The sequence below is a fragment of the Camellia sinensis genome, chromosome 3 (genome assembly GCF_055761805.1).
Source record: "Camellia sinensis isolate YWXY chromosome 3, ASM5576180v1, whole genome shotgun sequence".
Classification (NCBI taxonomy): Eukaryota; Viridiplantae; Streptophyta; class Magnoliopsida; order Ericales; family Theaceae; genus Camellia; species Camellia sinensis.
The window spans coordinates 218,916,121-218,938,324 of record NC_138963.1 but is presented as its reverse complement, the minus strand read 5'-3'; the positions used below and the strand labels follow the sequence as shown (position 1 = coordinate 218,938,324).

Genomic DNA, 22,204 nt, shown 5'->3' with positions numbered 1-22,204 from the left:
GATTATCCTATTTTATATTTATTTCGATGAACTAAACATCATCTTACACCATCCTTGCCCATTATACGTGTTAATATAATTGTTAAATTGTTAATTGAATCTTTAGCTTTAGTATAATTATTAATTGTATAGGTTTATGCTTTCCTTTTTGCTTTCGGTGATAGTGGAGCACTTTGGTATCCAATGTAACCATTCTTCTCTCTATAAAGAGAGAGTTCATTCCTCTTTGAATGAATCACATACAATACAGAAACACATCAATCTTGTATCATACATATTCATCACATCAATTATAATACATACAATTTATTCTCTCTGTATTTCTCTTTTTATACATCAATTCTAATATGGTATCAGAGCAAGGTTAAACACTTAGTATTTTTCGCTTCACCGGCGGGCGGCAACCTCGCCTTGGCCGCCCGCCGGACCTCAACCTAGTCCGCTAGAATTTTCTACACCAACTTGATCTTCTCATCCACGACCCATCACACTGATACACACACACGGCAGAAATCTCTACCAATCAATGTCTCTCACAAGCAGCAGTTCTCTTCTTCCTACCAAAACTCTGGTTTGGATTCATCAATCTCTCCTATCTCCTTCCCTAACCCACCAACCAGTTCGGGCTTGTCGATCACTGCCACGGCACCGGCATAGCCAACGCCGGACTTGTTTACTTCAACGGCCGATTACTCGCCATGTCCAAAGACGATTTACCGTACCCCATCAGAGTCACTCCCTCCGGTGATCTCGAACAGTTGGTCGGTACCATTTCGATGATCAGCTCGAAACCACCATGATTGCTCACCCCAAGCTCGACCCAATTTCTGGCGAGCTCTTCGCTCTAAGCTACAATGTCATTCAAAAGCCGTACCTCAAGTACTTCCGATTCTCACCCTTGAAGCTCCGGATTGCTTTTGTTTCCATCTTTGGCATGCTTAGGAAGAGCCTGAGACTGACGAAGTGGTGGTGATTGGGTCCTGTATGACTCCACCGGACTCGACTTCAATGAATGCTTTTGTTTCCATCTTTGGCATGCTTAGGAAGAGCCCGAGACCGACAAAGTGGTGGTGATTGGGTCCTGTATGACTCCACCGGACTCGACTTCAATGAATGTGACGAGGGGTTACAGTCTGTTTTATCAGCAATCCGGCTCCATTTGAAGACTGGCAAGTCCACTCGCAGACCCATCATGAGCGAGTCTGATCAAGTCAATTCAGAAGCTGGGATGGTGAATCGGAACAAACTCGGACGCAAAACCCAGTTCGCTTACCTTGCGATCGCTGAGCCATGGCCTAAAGTCTCTGGTTTCGCTAAAGTCGACTTGTTTTCTGGTGAAGTGAACAAGTTCATGTATGGTGATGACAAGTATGGTGGTGAGCCTCTGTTTCTTCCAAGAGACCCCAATTCAGAAAATGAAGATGATGGGTACATTCTTGCTTTTGTCCATGCCTCTCGGGTCATTCAGGAGCAGCTCCCATGTCTGATTTTTCAGACATGATTCCCTTTCCGTTGTCTCCCACGTGATCCCCTTTCCTTTCTTTTCTTTTCTTTATTCTCCACCCACACAACCCAACCCTCGACTCTCACTCACTTTTCTTTTTTTTTCACACCCATCCACCGCCCATATTTTCTTTTTTAATTGGTGCTCTATTTTTTATTCATTATTATATATTCATCATCACTATGCTTATCATTTCATCACCATCTCCATATTTTTTTTTATTCGATTTCCTTATTTTTCCAAAAAAAAAAAAAAAAAAAAAAAAAAACAAAACATTCCTCATTCCACAAACTCATTTTATTCATGACAGGGCTCACCCCGATCACCATTTTACACCAAAAAAAAAAAAAAAAAAAAAAAAAAAAAAAAAAAAAAAAACCAAACAAACAAACAAAAACCAACCAACCACACCCACAGTGCGATTTTTCTTCTCTACTCTGTCGCTGGTCTTTTCTTTTTGCCTCCGTCCTGGGCAGTCCTTGCCGGTGTTGCCTCCGTGTTTCCCACTCCACTGGGCATGATCACTACTCCCTGCTCCTCCACTGCAGCATATGGCGGCCCTCCAAATCGGAACATCACGGTGGCCTTCCGCTTCAGCTCCTTGTTTTCTGCCCTTAGCACGCTTATCTCTGCTCGCGCATCCTTATACATGCGTTGGAGCAGAGCCAGCTGGGAGTTTAATTGCTGCACCTCATTTGTCCTACTCTGCAGCCGGTGCGACAGATTTGTGACCGCCGTCATGGACTCCACACATGCCTTCAACGTATACTGATTAGCCTCCACATCCGTTTGCACTGCCATTTTTTGCTCCACCGACTGCATCGGAAAGTTCAACGGAGTAAACCCAGTGGTGTTTGGTTGAGGTTCACGGGACACCGCACCAGTTCTCTCTCCTGTGGACTCGTTGAGGTCGGGAAAGAGGGTAAGCAGCCCGCGGGAAGACGAAGCCATTTTTTGGGCAACAGAGTATTACAGACTATCTCTCGCAACAGAGTGTTCCAGACTCTCTCTCTCAGCACAACGAAGAGTTTTACAGAGGATTTCGCAGGTTTCTTGCTTCTGCCTCGGCCTCAGGCTCTGTCTTGATTAAATAGCCGAGGCAACCACGCGCATCGCGCGCCTCTTGACGCCGACAACCTGGCACGCCTTTTCATGGCACGCCTTTTCATGACTCGAGCACGCCTTTTGATAGCACACCTTTTGATGGCACGCCTTTTGAGGGTGCGGGCACACCTTTTGAGGGCTCGATATCTATATCCATGTATATCTTTTGGGCAGCCTATATACACACTCATACAGTGTCTTCTACACCGGTCAGCTTTATCAATCCCTTTGTTTCAACCTCCAATAGGTTTCTATCTTTACACCTATTTGAGTTTGAGGGGGGGTTATACACAGTATCATGTATAAGTCGCTCATGGCGCACTCCTTAAGTCACCCCCTTGGTGCACCATCACAATTTTTACAATTTGCTTAAACGGTCCGACATGACCCCGTAAACTGTCTGCTTCAACGGTCCGACATGACCCCGTAAACTGTCTGCTACATCGGTCCGACATGACCCCGTAAACTGTCCTGCTACATCGGTCCGACATGACCCCGTAAACTGTCTTCTACAACGGTCCGACATGACCCCGTAAACTGTCCTGCTACAACGGTCCGACATGACCCCGTAAACTGTGTCTTCTACAACGGTCTGACACGACCACACAGTGTCTGCTACAACGGTCCGACATGACCCCATAAACTGTCCTGCTACAACGGTCCGACATGACCCCATAAACTGTCTTCTACATCGGTCTGACACGACCACACAGTGTCTGCTATGACCCCGTAAACTGTCTGCTACAACGGTCTGACACGACCATACCGTGTCTCCTATCCTGTTTTATTTATCAGTTTACTTTCCTGTTTTGTTACTCTCTTCAAACTCAAGTTGGCTAGTACCTATCCTCCTTGAGTTTGAGGGGGGCTGTTAATATAATTGTTAAATTGTTAATTGAATCTTTAGCTTTAGTATAATTATTAATTGTATAGGTTTATGCTTTCCTTTTTGCTTTCGGTGATAGTGGAGCACTTTGGTATCCAATGTAACCATTCTTCTCTCTATAAAGAGAGAGTTCATTCCTCTTTGAATGAATCACATACAATACAGAAACACATCAATCTTGTATCATACATATTCATCACATCAATTATAATACATACAATTTATTCTCTCTGTATTTTTCTTTTTATACATCAATTCTAATAATACGGATGAAAATTACCCGTTAAAGGGAAAAAGGGAGGAAGACAAAAGGAAGAGTTATGCATAGCTAGACAAGCATTTGGGAAGTATAGACCTTGTTTGGTTTATTTTTTGAAAATTATTTTTTGTTTTTTCGTGATATTTTTTATTATATATATATATATATATTTATATATATTGTAAATGCTTAAAAAAGTGAAATATTTGTATAAAAAAAATAATAAATTACACTAAACTCCCTCGAGGTTTAAAAAAAACGTTTTAATATAATTATACGGATCTATTTTGGCAATTGGATTAAAAGCCAAAAAGTTGGTTTTTTTTATTTTTTTTAAGATCACATCATCTCTCTATTTTTTTTACACGTTTTTAAAAAAAATTAGTTTTTTACCTACTTCTCAAAATTGGTTTTTGTTATTTGTAAATTACACTCATCTCCCTTGAGGATTAAAAAAAGACGGTTGGTCTTATACTTTTAACATAATTACACTGACCTCCCTTAAGATTTTAAATCATATAACACTTAGGTATTTTTTTGATTTTGTTAGTCGTATTAATGAAACAACAATGATTGAGATCCCATTTTTTAGAGACCCCTATAACCCTTTTGGATTTCAACTATTAATGGTGTGGACCCTACACATACATGAGTGGATTTCACATATACATCAATGGTTGAGATTTAAAACGAATTGTGGGATCTCCCAAAAAATGAAGTCCCAAGCATTTTTCATTAACGAAATATATATTTATCTTTTGTTTATTTGAATGAATGGTTGATATTACTTTCAGTCGTTTAATTAATTATATTAAAAAAATTAATATAATTATATAAAAAATATAAGACTAATTATACTTTATTCAAAAGGAAAATAAATGTCATTTACCTTAAAAAAATCTATTAAAGAAAAAAAAAATCAGTACACTTTTACTTGGATTGCGAGGGGAAAGCAAATCAACGAAGCTTTGAACAAAATCACTCACATTTCCAGGTAAAATTTGACAATTGTGTAGTTTTTATTTATTTATTTATTATTATTATTATTTTTACACTTCTTTTGACATCCTAAATATTTGAGATTTATATTACACGTAGGTTCGACAACGCAGAAACCACAATCATCAAGTGCATTGCGACACCTATCAGGGCCTCCTCCCAATGCACATCGTTTCTGGAGTTTAAGGTCACGTTTGGAAAGACTAAGGGCAAGTTTGGGAAGATGTAAAAAAGTCAAAAAGTCAAAAAGTTACTCAAAAAGCTAAAAAGTTAAGACTATTCACCAAAAGTCAACAATTACGGCTGCACAACTCCCAATTCAAATTTTTCCCTACAAATCAATTTTTACAATTTTTTATTACACATTTTTCAATAAAAAGTCAAAAAGTTAACCCAAACATCCATATTTTCAACCTCAATTTTTTAGTCCAAAAAGACAAAAAGTGCACTTTTTTAGTCTTCCCAAACTTGGCCTAAATAAGTGTATTTTTTAATTTTTTTTGTATTATGTGTAGAAAAAATAGAGAGTAAATGTTGATTAATGTGACTTAAAAAAGATAAAAAGATGAAATAAGTGTACTTTTTTTAATTTAGTCAAACTTAACCTAAATCTTGATGAACTTATATTAAGCTCTACAGAGAAAAGTCAGAGACTCTTGATGTGAAGATCTCTGTGATTTTGGACCTTTCATTTTTGTTTTCGATAACAAATAACAATTGGAATAGAACCATACATTCATTATGTGTTTAAAGGAGGGATGGCGAATTTATTCTATTCTCGAACCTGTTATCTCAGATAGACAACTCAAGAGGGGTAAATTGGGTTATTAAAAATTTCACAATATTAAAAATAACACAATATTCAGAATTTTAATAAAAAAAAAAAAATAGAATAATAATTATCAATATAAAAGTAGAAGAGATAGAGAGAGAAAATCAAACACTGCGATTTATAGTGGTTCGGCACGCTAGGCCTACGTCCACTCCCCAAGGAACCTCCTTGAGAATTTCTTTACTATCAATTGAATAAATATACCACCAAGCTTGTAGATTTGGCACAGGACTTACTCTTATATATTGAGTCTCACTCAACAATAAATACCTTACCCTTACAAAATCTCTCACAAAAATAAGGAATAAGAATAAGTGGTAATTGAACTCACTTTTACAATAATTCTCTCACAAAGAGTAGATATGAAAGTATAAGAACAAAAGTTAGACTTAGATCAGAAAGTGAAAGAGAAGAATACAATTTGGAGCTCACAGAAAATTTTCTCTTCAAGTTCTTGATTTTTTCTCCACACACAACACTTCTATTTATACACAAAAATATACCCGTTGGACGCTCCTTGCTGAAGGCATGGCTTACATAAGCATGCTCCTGACGTCATGGCTTACATAAGTACGCTCCTGATGTCATAGCTTACATAAGCATGCTCTTGATGTCATGGCTTACATAAGCACACTCCTTGATTTTAAATAGTCAGCAAATGTTAATAATTAAAAAGATAAAAGTAAGACTAATTTTTTCTTTTCCTTTTGTTTATTTATTTATTTTTAAACATGGAGCCACCGTTTTTGTAGACAATTTAATACAAAGTTCACAACTTTTAAATAAACAGATGATTTGCTCCATCTATATATATATATATATATATATATCTACACATATATATAACTCCATCTTTTTCTTCTTGTTTGATTATAATATGATATAATCAAATTAGTGTAAAAAGTTTAATTGCGCACGTGATGTATTCTATTTATATTATATGCATTATATATATAATGTTCTAATCAAATATTTGCATACAGAAAAATCTCTTTAATAATATTTATGATGGATCTGAAAATATATGCCATCTTTAAAATATTGTATATGTTGTAGAGATTTTAAAATAAATATATTCTACCACTCCATATTAATTTTGTCAACACAAGACAACCCATCAATATCAAATTTGTCAAAATAATATAATTAATCAATTTTTAATTTGGTCAAAAAGTGAATAGTGATCAGCCTCAATTTTCAAAAAATGAATAGTAAAGTTTTCAAAAATATTTTTATTTAACTAATATTTAACAAATATATATATATATATATATATATATATATTCTTTTAAAAAGATAATATTTTGGGTCAAATACATATGTATATTAAAAAATTCAAATTGTTACAAATAATATTTTAGACATCATCAAAATTAAATAATATGATTAACAATCTCCCCCTTTTTGATGATGGCAATATTTGTATGGATTTGACACAAAAAAAAAATTGACAAAATATTTGATAACCCTGCAACATATAATTTTCTTTGATAACCCTGCAATATAGAATTTGCTTTGATAACCCTGCAACATAGAATTTTCAAAATCATATAACCCTGCAACATAGAATTTCTGCAACATATAATTTTCTTTGATAACCCTGCAACATAAAATTTTTAAAATCATATTTTTTCTCCCCCTTTGACATCATCAAAATAAAGATAAAGATAAAAAACAAACACATTTGATACAATAATCTGAATGGCCAAAAATAAAATAATGGGCTGTCTGTCTTTTCGGAATCATTGTGGGGATTTTGGAGCATCTCGAGTGCAGGAAATATTGACAAACAAAATATTTGAGCAGATATAGCAGATATGCATCGAGTAAAGGATCAATGGAGTGTATAAAAATTGACACAGATCAGATACAAAATCATCAAGTGTTTGAGAAAAAAAAATTTGTTTTAGCTTCTTTTGTAATCATGTCATTCCTTACCTTGGCTATCAATGAGTCGGACCTGCATGAGGTGCCTGTAATGCAGGCAAATGAGAGAGTACTAGTGACGCAGGCACATGCTATGCCTGCAAATGAGGGTTCTAGTGGTATTGGCAATCAAAATAATTTCGATGCTATTAATAACACTATGGCTCTTAGTACACAGGCCATGACTGTAGTTTCCAATATGGCGTGACGATTACAAGCAAGAGTACAAGAAAATCAGCAATGGAGAGATGAGGTGTGCTTGTTAAAACAACAAGTAGTAAATATATGTAAGGAGAAGAAAGAGCTAAAAAGGAAAAATGCACAGTTGGAGAATGTAGTGCATTATTATGCAACGGTGATAATGTCATGATTCACAGAAATCGAAAATAGAGAGAGACATGTAAAAGAGCCTCATGAAAAATTGTTGAGAGAAGTGAAAAAGAATAAATCTGTGAAGCCTTCTGAAAATTTACATGTAATTGAGTAATATTTTCGTTTTCTGAAATAAAATTTCGAGCATTTCTTCCATTTTTATTTATTTATGTTATTGTTATTATTATTATTAAAATTTTAATTTTTTTTTTATTATTTATTTTTAACTCTGTCTATGCACAAAAAAAAATTTGTTTGTTGGTGCAGATAAGGAGTATGGCAGATAAGGAATAAAAATATATATATATATATATACTCCCCCTAAAATTATGCACAAAATATATACATGCCCCTTTTATATATATATATATATATATTTATAATGATTGTTAATCTCAAAATATATGAGTCTTCCCCTGAATTAATGCACTAAAAATTACGTAAATTTGAAGAAACAAATTACCAATCTATAATACCAAGGGCCATTAAGATCTGGCCATAAACAATTACACCAAGTACACTAGCATAAAAGGAGAAACTAAAAATAAAAATAATTTCTTCAGACAAGGTCGAAGCAACCATTATTAAATCCAAGAGAATTTGGAGCACATATAACAAGTAAAAAAATATAACACAGTGCAACAAGAATTTTAACATGTTGACCGGTGATGACCTTGATGATCAGAAGAAATGGAGAAGATTGGGTAGATCGGTGGCAAATTTGTGTAGATCGGCAATGGATCTTGATGGATCAGTCATGGATCTTGATGGATCGGTGATGGAACTTGATGAATCGATGAAGATGGTGATGCAGATTTCGGGTGGAGAAGTGATAGAGTTTGGAAGATTGGTGAGGGATTTGGGTGGATGGTGATAGTGATGAAAGTGATGGATGATTTTGTGGATGATGGATGGTGGAGTTGGTTGTAGGCTATGGTGAGGGTGGAGATGGAGTCGGCTGAGGGTATGAGGAAGAAGGGGAGAGCGAGACAGCAAGAGAAAGAGAAAAAGAGAGAGTAAAGGAGAGAGTGGGTGAGAGATAGAGACGGAACGGGAGAGAGAGAAAATATATGTATATAATTTTATTATTATTATTTTTATTTATAATTATTATTAGAAATATTTTATTTAATTATTTATTATTATTAAATTATTATTATTATTTATTATTATTATTTTTTATTTTTTTAATATAAACACTATATTGGAGTATTCATCATACCAAGTTCAGTTATAATATAACAAAATTGTTCTTCATTTAGAGGATTGGTAAAAATGTCAGCTAATTGACGATTTGTAGGCACAAATTCGAGTTCAATGTCACCTTTGAGTACATGATCTCTCAGAAAATGATGCCTTATTTCAATGTGTTTAGTGCGTGAGTGCTGAATAGGATTTTTTGAAAGGTTAATGGCACTTGTGTTGTCACATTTTATAGGAATATGATCATAGTGAAATCCAAAATCTTGAAGTTGTTGTTTCATCTAAAGCAATTGTGCACAACACCCAACGGCAGCAATGTATTCTGTTTCAGCAGTTGACAGAGCCACTGAGTTTTGTTTTTTGCAAAACCAAGAGGTGAGTGAGTGTCCAAGAAAATGACAAGTGCCACTAGTGTTTTTTCAGTCAAGTCTACATCCCGCAAAGTCGGCATCTGAGTAACCAAAAAGTTCAAAGGTGCTTCCCTTAGGATACCATAATCCCAAATTTTGAGTGCCGACAAGATATTTGAAAATGCGTTTGACTGCGGTGATGTGTGACTCTTTCGGTGCGGATTGAAAACGTGCACACATACAAACACTAAACATTATGTCGGGCCTACTTGCAGTAAGATAAAGTAAAGAACCAATCATACCTCGATATTTCTTTTCATCTACGGGTTTACCTTGATCATCTTTGTCGATTTTTATCGATGTGCTCATTGGAGTTGCTGCAGGCTTTGATGATTCCATTTCAAACCTTTTGAGTAGATCTTTGATATATTTCGTTTGATTTAAATGGATTCCATCATTAGTTTGTTTAATTTGTAGACCAAGGAAGTAATTTAATTCCCTCATCATACTCATTTCAAACTCACCCTGCATGTCTTTAGCAAACTCTTTGCACAAATTTTCATTAGTAGCACCAAAAATGATATCATCAACATAAATTTGATACCTTTGTCAAGTAGAAAATTACTCAATCTTTCATACCATGCTCTAGGAGCTTGTTTCAAGCCATATAAGGCTTTTGAAAGTTTGAAAACATGATCCGGGTATTTATGATTTTCAAAATCGGGAGGTTGTTCAACATAGACTTTCTCCGAAATGTACCCATTTAAAAAAGCACTTTTAACATCCATTTGATATAATTTAAAATCTTTAAAACACGCAAAAGCAAGTAACATTCTAATAGCTTCAAGTCTAGCAACTGGTGCAAAAGTTTCATCAAAATCAATTCCCTCTTCTTGATTATAGCCTTGAGCTACTAATCTAGCTTTATTTCTAGTAACAACTCCAGATTCGTCCATTTTATTTCGAAAAACCCATTTTGTACCAATAACGGGATGATCCTTAGGTCGAGGGGTCAAAAACCAAACTTCATTTCTTTCAAATTGATTTAATTCTTCTTGCATTGCTAAAATCCAGTTTTCATCATTTTCAACTTCTAAAAATGATTTTGGTTCAATTTGTGAAACAAATGCTAAGTTACCACAAATATTTCTAACAGAGAAACAGGTTTTTATACCTTCCGCCGCATCACCTATGATGAGGTCTTTGGGGTGGCCATGAGCATACTTCCATTCTTTTGGTAGATTTGAGTCATTTTCTGGAAGAGCATATATTTCTTGAAGTTTCTCCATTGTCATTTCTTCGTCATGTTCGCGTAATGGATTTTCTTCATTTTCCTTTTTATAAATGCTCTCCATGCTTGGTTGATTTTCTACAATATCATTACTTAAAAGATTCTTGGAAATAATATCGTTAGATTCATCAAAAACAACATGCACATGTTCTTCAACAAGTAGAGTTCTTTTATTGAATACTCTATAAGCTTTACTAGACATAGAATAACCAATAAATATAGCTTCATCCGATTTTGTATCAAATTTTCTTAAATTATCTTTATTGTTATTTAATACAAAGCATTTACAACCAAAAATACGCAAGTGACTAATATTAGGTTTTCTACCTTTCCAAAGTTCGTAAGGAGTTTTCTTAAGAATAGGTCTAATCATGACACGGTTTATAACATAGCATGCAGTGTTTACAGCTTCCGCCCAAAAATATTTAGGCAAATTATTTTCACAAAGCATAGTACGAGCCATTTCTTCAAGAGTTCTATTTTTTCTTTCAACCACACCGTTTTGTTGAGGAGTCCTAGTGGCTGAGAAATTATGATCTATTCTTAAGTCATCACAAAACTTAATAAAATCATCATTTTCAAATTCTCTACCATGGTCACTTTTAATACTACAAATATTAAGATTTTTCTCATTTTGAATTCTTTTACAAAGTTTTGAGGAATTATAAAAAGCTTCATTTTTGTGTGCTAAAAATAATACCCATGTATATCTAGTGTAATCATCAACACAAACAAGGGCATAAGATTTTCCTCCTAAACTTAATGTTCTAGATGGTCCGAATAGATCAATATGCAAGAGTTGAAGCTGTCTAGTAGTTGAAACGATATTTTTGGATTTAAAAGAAATTCTAGTTTGTTTTCCAAATTGACATGCATCACAAAGTTTATCTTTTTCAAAAACAATTTTTGGTAAACCTATGACTAACTCATTTTTTGAAAGCTTGAAAATTAAATCAAAATGAGCATGTCCTAATCTTCTATGCCAAAGCTAACCATTATCATTTATAGCAGATAAACATTTAATGTTAAAATGAGAAGATAAATCATGTAAATCAAACACATATACATTCTCATGTCTATAACCTACAAATAAAGTTTTGTTTTCTAAGGTATTTTCAATAGTGCAATGAGTTTTCTCAAAAATAACTCTATAACCTTTATCACATAATTGACTAATACTAAGCAAGTTATGTTTTAAACCTTCAACAAATAAAACATTTTCAATAATAGGAGAGGGATTTTTACCAATACTTCCTACACCAATGATTTTACCCTTGCTATTGTCGTCAAAAGTCACATATCCGCCATCCTTTGGTTGGAGTGTGGCGAACATAGCTTTATTTCCAGTGATATGCCTCGAACATGCACTGTCGAGATACCATCTATCGTTACTAGATTTTGTCTTGAAACATACCTACAAAAATTTGATTTCTCTATTGGTACCAATTTTTTCTTGGGTCCATAAAAGTTAGAATTTGACATCCTTGAGATATCCTTAGGAACCCACATCTTTTTTATTTTAGCAAAAGGATTTTTTTTAATAGAACATGAAGGTGAAATATGACATTTTGTTCCACAAAAATGACATGTGAGATGAGAATGATTAGAAGATGCATATACAAAATCATTTTTGGCAGTTTTTACTTTTGAAAAAGGTTTATATCCAATTCCGACTCTACCAAAAGTACGGTTTTGATTTTTAAGAATTTTATCTAAAGCCTCTCTACCTTGAATGAACTTTGAAAGAGTAGTTTTCAAGTCTTCAATATTTTCTTTCAAAATAATTTGCTCATTTTTTAAAGACTCGTTTTCTTTTTGCAATACAACTAAATGTTTTTCAGAAATTAAAGACTCTTTTTGAGTTAAAATCTCATTTTCCTTTTTCATTTTCATGGTTTCATTTTCTAAAACATTTATCTTGGAAGTCAATGATTCATTTTCTTTTGATAAACTTGAAATTACTTTCTTTTGACAATTATTTTTCAAATTAAGTTTCTTAAATTCAGCATGTAATTCATCAAAAGCTAATTGTAATTCATCAAATGTAAAGGATTCGTCATTTACCTCATTTTCATTTCCAAGTGCCATTAAACATAGGTTAGCAACCTCGTTTTTGCAAACTTCGGTTTCTGTGTTGCTTTCATCACTATCTTCTCCCCATGCTGCAATCATAGCTTTCTTTTTGTCCTTCTTGAATTTTTTCTTAAGTTCTGGACATTCTGATTTGTAGTGTCCAGGTTTGTTGTATTCATAGCAGGTTACTTCAGATTTTTTGTGATTTTCTCCTCTTTGAAAATCCCTGTTGTTGAAGTCTTTTCTGAAAAAATTTCGTACACCTTGTTTCTTTCTTACAAACCTTTGGAACTTTCTAGTGATGAATGACATTTCTTCATCCTCATCTGAATCATCTTCCTTATCCTCTTGATGTTTCGAGATGGATTTGAAGGCTATTCCTTTCTTCTTGTTGTTGTCCTCCTCTTCCTTTCCTTCTTGCATTATGAGCTCATGAGTTAAGAGAGATCCCATTAACTCATCTAGACTTAGCTTTGATAAATCCTTGGCTTCGGTAATGACAATGACTTTTGTCTCTCAACTTTTTGGCAATGACCTAAGCACTTTTCTTACAATTTCAACATTAGTATATATTTTGCCAAGACAAGTTAAACTATTAATAATATCAGTAAAACGAGTAAACATTTGAGGAATAGTTTCATCAGGTTTCATTTTAAAAAGTTCATAATTATGGACTAGCAAACTGACTCTAGATTCTTTAACTTGTTCGGTTCCCTCATGAGTCACTATAAGCTTGTCCCAAATTTCTTTAGCGGTTTTACATGTGGAAATTCTATTGAACTCGTTGGTATCTAAGGCGCAGTACAATATGTTTGTAGCTTTGACATTAATTTGGGCCATTCTAGTATCTGATTCATCCCACTCATCTTCAGGTTTTTGTACCCTAAGTCCATCTATAGTTTTGGTAGGAATTTTTGGACCATTACAAATAATTTTCCAACATTCATAATCATTAGATTGAATATGTATGGTCATCCTAGTTTTTCAATAGCTAAAATTTATGCTGCTAAGTAGAGGTGGCCTATTAGATGCTGGTCCCTCGGGTAAGGAATAACTAGGGGTTGCCATGATCTACTCTAAGACGGTTAAGTCACAAAAACTAGAGTCTAGACTCTGATACCAATTGTTATCCCAGATAGACAACCCAAGAGGGGGGTGAATTGAGTTATTAAAAATTTCACAATATTAAAAATAACACAATATTCAGAATTTTAATAAATAAAAAAAAACAGAATAATAATTATCAATATAAAAGTAGAAGAGATAGAGAGAGAAAATCAAACATTGCGATTTATAGTGGTTCGGCACGCCAGGCCTACGTCCATTTCCCAAGGAACTTCCTTGAGAATTTCTTTACTATCAATTGAATAAATACACCACCAAGTTTGTGGATTTGGCACAGGACTTACTCTTATCTATTGAGCCTCACTCAACAATAAATGCTTTACCCTTACAAAATCTCTCACAAAAATAAGGAATAAGAATAAGTGGTAATTGAACCCACTTTTACAATAATTCTCTCACAAAGATAGATATGAAAGTATTACCCTTACAAAATCTCTCACAAAAATAAGGAATAAGAATAAGTGGTAATTGAACCCACTTTTACAATAATTCTCTCACAAAGATAGATATGAAAGTATAAGAACAAAAGCTAGACTTAGATCTGAAAGTGAAAGAGAAGAATACAATTTGGAGCTCACAGAAAATTTTCTCTTCAAGTTCTTGATTTTTTCTCCACACACAACACTTCTATTTATACACAAAAATATACCCGTTGGACGCTCCTTGCTGACGTCATGGCTTACATAAGCACGCTCCTGATGTCATGGCTTACATAAGCACGCTCTTGATGTCATGGCTTACATAAGCACACTCCTTGATTTTAAATAGTCAGCAAATATTAATAATTAAAAAGATAAAAGTAAGACTAATTTTTTCTTTTCCTTTTGTTTATTTATTTATTTTTAAACATGGAGCTACCGTTTTTGTAGACAATTTAATACAAAGTTCACAACTTTTAAATAAACAGATGATTTGCTCCATCTATATATATATATATATATATACATATATATAACTCCATCTTTTTCTTCTTGTTTGATTATAATATGATATAATCAATTTAGTGTAAAAAGTTTAATAGCGCACGTGATGTATTCTATTTATATTATCTACATTATATATATAATGTTCTAATCAAATATTTGCATACAGAAAAATCTCTTTAATAATATTTATGATGGATCTGAAAATATATGCCCTCTTTAAAATATTGTATATGTTGTAGAGATTTTAAACTAAATATATTCTACCACTCCATATTAATTTTGTCAATACAAGACAACCCATCAATATCAAATTTGTCAAAATAATATAATTAATCAATTTTTAATTTGGTCAAAAAGTGAATAGTGATCAGCCTCAATTTTCAAAAAGTGAATAGTAAAGTTTTCAAAAATATTTTTATTTAACTAATATTTAACAAATATATATATATATATATATATATTCTTTTAAAAAGATAATATTTTAGGTCAAATACATATGTATATTAAAAAATTCAAATTATTACAAATAATATTTTAGACATCATCAAAATTAAATAATATGATTAACAGAACCAATATTGAGTGATGATTTTAAAAATCAATTTCTCATTTTCCGAGCAAACAGAAGTTTGTTGCATCTACACATGGAGATGAACAAGTTACAACAATACCTTATTTTCTAACACATCACCAGCATAAAAATATTCAAATGCTGCTAAATTACAAAACTTTGAAGTGAATTCCTAAGCTTGCCTTTTGTTGACATGGTTTTCCCCTTTATTCCCAATCCAAAGTTTCTGAATCCAAACTACCATAAACATCTAGCTGCCACCCTCCCAAAAAAAAAAAAAAAGTTTTCTTTATTTGGGATCAGGCCAACATCCTGTTCTAAAAATTGTGTTCATACTTCGAGTTTGTAGCAGCCAAGAGAGCAGCTCCAATCCCAGACCCATCTTTTGTATGTTCTATGACTATGTTGTTTGAAATTTCTGATCCGAGAAGCTCCGTGACTGCATCTTGGAGGTATATTCTGTATTGAGGATAGTGCTCGTACAAGCCTCCATCCATCGCTACCACTGTCCTCTTTCCAGAGACGAGACCTTTTGAATCTGCCATTTTTTGAAGTATCCCAACAATACCAGCACCAGCTAAGCGCCCACCCCGCTTTACAATTGTGTCACAAACTTCCAAGACTATCTTCCTTGCATTTAAATTGGATTTCACCTAGTATATCAAAGACGGAAAATTTGTTAGAAAGTTCCATAACCGGCTTCAACTTGGAAATGCTTGTAAACCAATTTTCAGTGATTTTTTTTTTTTTTTGGGTACATTTATTTAGTTGTTATTTGGTACATTTATTTAGTTGTTATTTGGATGTAAATATGAGAGATATAAAAGGGGAGCGTGATGAGTGATTTACCCCGGCCACTTTATATAGGATTGCTTCAACAACTTCAAGATCTTGAGAGTTGTCCTGCTGCATAGCAGACATATCTGGGGTCCTAAAGAACACAGTTCAGAGCAGACTTAGAATATAATCATACATGGATTGAAACTTAAATGTGATTCCATAGGGATAATCTATGCAAAAAAGAAAGAAACCCTGAAAAAAGGTCGGAATATTTCAAAGAACAACGACCATGACTTTCTTCAAATTGAATTTTTTGAACAAGCCTTTTTCCCCAATAAAACACACACCTATGAGGAGCCAAACCAATATTTTCACATTGGATTTATTCAATTTAAGGTGTTTGTTTCAGCAGTCTAAAGTGATATTTTACCTGAAATGCTACAGCAAATGAATTTTACGTAGGATTTTTATATTTGTGGAACATAGTCTTTACAGCAGTAATTTTTGCAAGATTTATTTTTATTTTTTTCTTCAACAATGAGATTTCTCTAAATTCTACCCTAATGCTGCATTCAATGGACAGGAAAGGAAAAGGAAAAACAAAATCGGTTTCTTTTCCTGTACGTGTGTTCAGTTGAAGAAAATGTAGGTTCTACCATAACTGTTTTCTCGTATATGTTGGAAAAGATGAGAAGGTCTGATACCTGAGCACAAATGGAGTGGATAATTTCTCCAGAACAAATTCACCAAACAAAGAACCTGCTTCAGCCATCTTTAGTAGCACTCGTCTTACGATTTCTCCAAGGTACATGCCGGAGATTGTCTTCTCAAATATCTTTCTCCACGGAATACAGAGAGAGAGAGAGAGAGAGAGAGCTTGAACATTACTTGAATAAGAAATAAAAACTAGAAATTGTTACAATGAAACAAGGGTTTACCTGCTCACCAGGATTGATACTCTCAGCATCCATGTCCCTATCAAACTGAGTCAGAGGAAGACCATTTGAAAATGCTCCCCACTCTGTATTGATAATCTGAATCAAGAACATTCATCAAAATATAGCATTGAAAAAAAAACCGTGGTTCTTGGTCTGGGTAGGAATTTTACAAACCGTCCTTCCAGATGTGGAATTGTGGCCCTGTAACTTAGGTATAGCATCTACGCATTCAATATAGCATGCATTGGTTCCAGTTCCCAGAATGACAGCAACTGAGACATCGTCATCCCAGTATCTTGCTCCTGCTAGTGTTCCCACAGTATCATTGACCTAAGTTGCCCCAAATTAATAACAATAACACACCAGTCAACGGACCAGATAAATATAAATAATAACTTCATCGTTCTACGTCCATCCTAGTATATTGACTAGAACATACCAGGGCAGACACCTGCATATCCAGTCCCCGCCTTTCCATAGCATCATTCAGACAAGCTACTACATCTTTTCCAGCCTGTACAAAAATTAAAGTAGCATGGATCGTAAATTTTGATGAACTATGCATGAATTGTTAGGATAATAACTCTGTTTCCACTCCTATTTTTGACACCATGAATGTAATAGGATTAGATGCATTGGTTCTCACTTTTGTTTGAATGATAGCACTGTGTACTTCATCTTCAAATATATCCATTTAACCCCACCTCCCAAAAAAAAATCTATATTTTTTTTTCCAAGGACAACAACCAATTCCAGTGAACCAATTTTCATATATAGTTGAAAAGAAAAAGAAAATTAGGAAAATTGTTATGAGAAAGTTAGTTCTTAAATGTTTACATTACTTCTGAAATGTGGTCTCCCAATGTTTTCTGAACATTTATTCACCAAATTTGTTCACATTCGGAATTTCATGCATGTTTGTTTGCACTTGCTATCCACTAACATGCAATTTTCCCTAAGAAATACCAACCGTTCCAGAGACTGCAAAGCCCTTTGTCCATTTGATTAGTATGCCAGAGTCAATAGATGTCTGCTTCACCGGGAAAGAAAAGGTGAATCCAATTTCCCTTTTCCTTCCACTAGGCAATTGAAAATTTCCACCCTCCTTTTCGGCAAAGTTTGCTAGCCCAGAAGCAATAAAATCAAATAGCTCCTACAATTGTACCACAAACTTGCATCAATCAACAAGTAAAATATTTTTAAAAAAAAATTAAAAATAAAGAAATTGACAAGCAATTTTTGAAGATGAAGAACAGGATTAACCTCAGAGGTGCCAAACATGATCTCTTGTGGGATTGAAACTTGCTCGAATTCAGTAGCGATCACGCGATCATCTTTCCCTCCCAATTGCACCCTCAGCACTCGGAAATTTGTTCCTCCAAGATCCAATGCATAGAACAATCCTTTCTCGTTACTTGTACAGCAAATTCATTGAGTTATTACAATTAATTATATATATAACAAAAGCAAAAAAGTTTTTTTCTTTTTTTTTAAAGGGTTAATTCTCTAGGGTTAATTTTCTATTTGTACCCCTTTTTGCCAATCTCTTGATTCTCAGTGGAACTAGATTGATTATTTGATCTTTAAGTACTACATGTATATATATACTAGTTTTGTTTTAATTAAAAATATGTGTCCATTAATTAAGCAGAAGTAGAAAAGAAAGGAAAAGAAAAGAAAATCGAAAATTTGAAGTTATAATATGATCAGACCATTGGAGAACTAGTTCGGACAAACTAATAATTGTAGATTCAGTTCAACTATAAGCCAAGCACACTACACCAAAGTCAAGAAAGTAGAAAGAATTGAAAGAAGGAAAAAAGAAAGAAAATTGGGGATACCCAGTTGGCAAAGAATCGACATAGCTGAGAATCATCGGAAGATCACTGCCAGTGTCAGCGGAGAGGCCGGCACGCATGTCGGCGGCCATGGAGTCGGCCACGTGGCGCAAAAGGGGCAAAGGAGTAGCGCAGTCTTTCTGCAACTTTGTCAAGATTGGGGCGACGGTGACAACGTTAGATCGGACGGCCATCCTAAACCGTGGGATTCCCACCTGAGATTGAGAAAGACAGAAAGATCGGACGGCCGGTGGACTTACGGTGACGGACATTGTCGGTAGACGGTTAGATCAAGAATGATGGAGAAAGAAGTAGGAGAGAGAGGGGACTAATGGTGATGTTGAAACCGAGCGAGAGCGAGAGAGAGAGAGAGAGAGAAAAAAAAAAAAACAGAGTGCTTAATGGGAAGTATCTTTGAACCGTTGAGTTTTACTTTACTAAAAAAAAAATGTGCAGTTTTTTGAATTTAATTTTTTTATAAATTGAGTTTTTTATTTTTATATATATATATTTTTATTTTTAGTAAATATTTTTTAAAATTTTAAGTATTTTTTTATTATTTTAGATACTTCTTACTTACATATATTTAAAAAATAAAATATTTGTAAAAAAATATTTCAGAAAATTAATAAATAACCAAAAATATGAAAAGTATATATATTTTTTATATTTTTGGTATTTAGTGAATTTTTTAAAGATTTTTTTCACGAAAATTATACTTTTTATGTGTATTCATGTTAGGTGTGTCTAAAAATAAAATACAAATGTATAAAATATTAAAAGATTCAGTAAATTTTTTTTGAAAAGTATTTTTAGAAAACTCAAACCAAACAAAGTAAATACTAATTGTGTATATTTTGAGAGAAGAAAAAATAAATATACATTTAATTTTTTACATAATAAAATTATTAGGTCAAATTTTAATCGTTAAACTATAAGGGTTCATTTGGCAGGAAGGTTTGGGCTGAGTTGGGATTATTTTAGCTACAAAAAGATAAAATAAACTTTTTAACCTAATAAAACAAAATGTCACATCTAAACCATAATTATTTAATTTTTTTTATCACAAAAGTCAAAAAGTCAAAAAAATTCATCCAAAATGAGACATTTTAACCACAGACTAAAATAGTCAAAAAAATAAAAAAATGAACACACATCCCAAACGAAAACTACCCTTTGAGTTTTACTTAGGATAAATTACAAATACATTTCTTGAGATTTGATTAAAATACAAATCGTCCTTTGTGGTTTTAGAAATTACATTCCACCCCTGAGGTTTTTAATTTCATAACAAATAGTCTCTTTTATTAATAAATCATCAAGTCAATTAACAGTTTTTAATGATGTTAAAAATATGTTTTGATTAATAATTTAAGTAATTTTATTATTGTATAGGATAACAATTATGAATTTTATTTTTTTAGTTAATTCTGTTAAATAAAAAAATATTAATAAAAAAGTATTTGTAATTTTTTAAACTATAAAAAATAATTTATATTTTAAACAAATTTTAGAACATGCATTTGTAATTTACCCTTTACTTTATTATAAGAAGAGAATATATAGAGTAATACTATGAAATAGATAAAGGATTTGCCGTCTTTCGGGTTGGTCATTTTAATTTGAGAGTGTGTGGGGGCTTTGTAGTCTTGTTTTGTGATATATTTTGGTGATTTAAATTATTTATTTTTTAAAATTTATTGAATAAAATATTTATGTAACAAATTAAGATAATCGAATATCAATAGTTATATGTTTAAATCAAGTTTGTATTATAAAAAATGGATGACTATTATATTTATTATCTATTTTTAAAAAATAAATATGATTCAAATATATAGTTATTGATATTCAATCATCTTAATTTTTTGTGAGAATATTCTACTCAACGAGTCTTAAAAAGTAAACGATTTGAACAATTGAAATTGGTCTCAAAATGGGCTTATAAAGTCTAAACGCTCTCTCAAGTTAAAATGACAACTTAAAAGGAACCAAACCCATAGAAAAATTCTATTCATAGAGCAAGTTTTGAATACTCCCTCTATCTTAAAATATTAGTCAATTATACCATTTTTCATTATCGCAAAAGTTAGTCCACTTTCAAAAAGTAAGGAATAAAATAATATAAATTTGCTATTTTGCCTAACTTTTAAATTCATTAATAAAACAAAAAGTACAATTATGACAATTGATATTTTCAAAAAAATGTACTATCAAAGGTTAATTTTAGAAAATTAATATTTTTTAAATATAATAATTGTACTATAAAAAAAAGTTAAATTCTCCAAAATGGGCCATTGTTTTGAGATGGGAAGAGTATAAATTTTTTTAATAACTCGATGTTTTCAATTTATGCACTCAAAATTTTAAAATTAATGATTAGACAAATTTTCAATAATTCTTAAATGACTCAAATTTAAAATTTTATTTTTTAGTTTGAGCATAGTTAATTTTAATCTAAACGTAAAAGTACTTAAATAATTAAATAAATAACGTACAGTTGAAAGTCTTTTCTTTCAGATAAATTGTAAATACACTCTCTGAGTTTTATTTAAGATACGAATTGTCCCTACAATTGCAGAAATTGCATTCCATCTCTTTAAGTTTCTAATTTGATAATAAATTACCTATTTTATTAATAAATTATCAAGTTAAGTAACAGTTTTTAATGATTTTATAAGTTTATTTTAATTAATAATTTATATAATTTTATGATTATACAAAAAAATAGTTATGAATTTAATTTTTTAATTAATTATATTAAATAAAAAATTCTAATAAAAAAATATTTATAATTTTTAAATCACAAAAAATAATCGCTTTCTTTAACAACCTAACCGGTTCCGGTTGCATCAAAAAGAAAGTTAATGAAAACAAACAAAAAAAAAATCTAACCGGCTACCTACACAGTTGTGTTGTGGGGGTGTCCAAATTGAGTCCAGATCCCCTCCTTGAGCTCCCTCCTTAATTCCCTCCTTGCAGGGGCCTTCGGGTCTACTTTGAGGCCCAATTTTGATAATCCGAACCGTTCATATTTTTAGATTTATTCAGTATATTATACCTGTAAAAAATCAAGTTGATCGGATATCAGAAAGTATGCGTTCAGAAAATTGGGACTACAAACTATTTTTTAATAAACAATTTTCCGAACACATACTTTATGATATTCGATCAATTTGATTTTTTACAGGTATGATATACTGAATAAATCTAAAAATATTAACGGT

The 22,204-nt window shown here is 32.7% G+C and overlaps 1 protein-coding gene and 1 pseudogene across 1 annotated transcript; one reads left to right on the top strand and one right to left on the bottom strand.

Annotated features, from left to right (window-relative positions):
* Positions 1 to 526: 526 nt before the first annotated feature.
* LOC145822234 (9-cis-epoxycarotenoid dioxygenase NCED1, chloroplastic-like) lies at positions 527 to 1,647 on the top strand (annotated as a pseudogene).
* Positions 1,648 to 15,428: 13,781 nt separating this feature from the next.
* Positions 15,429 to 19,424, bottom strand: HXK3 (hexokinase 3). The gene is made up of 9 exons (XM_028260618.2): positions 18,981 to 19,424; positions 18,403 to 18,553; positions 18,110 to 18,292; positions 17,579 to 17,653; positions 17,314 to 17,469; positions 17,140 to 17,235; positions 16,906 to 17,036; positions 16,271 to 16,352; positions 15,429 to 16,074 (listed from the first exon to the last, which is right to left on the bottom strand). Exons 1-9 carry the CDS (start codon positions 19,247 to 19,249, stop codon positions 15,739 to 15,741), a joined length of 1,479 nt encoding a protein of 492 aa, XP_028116419.2. The 5' UTR covers positions 19,250 to 19,424; the 3' UTR covers positions 15,429 to 15,738.
* Positions 19,425 to 22,204: the final 2,780 nt, after the last annotated feature.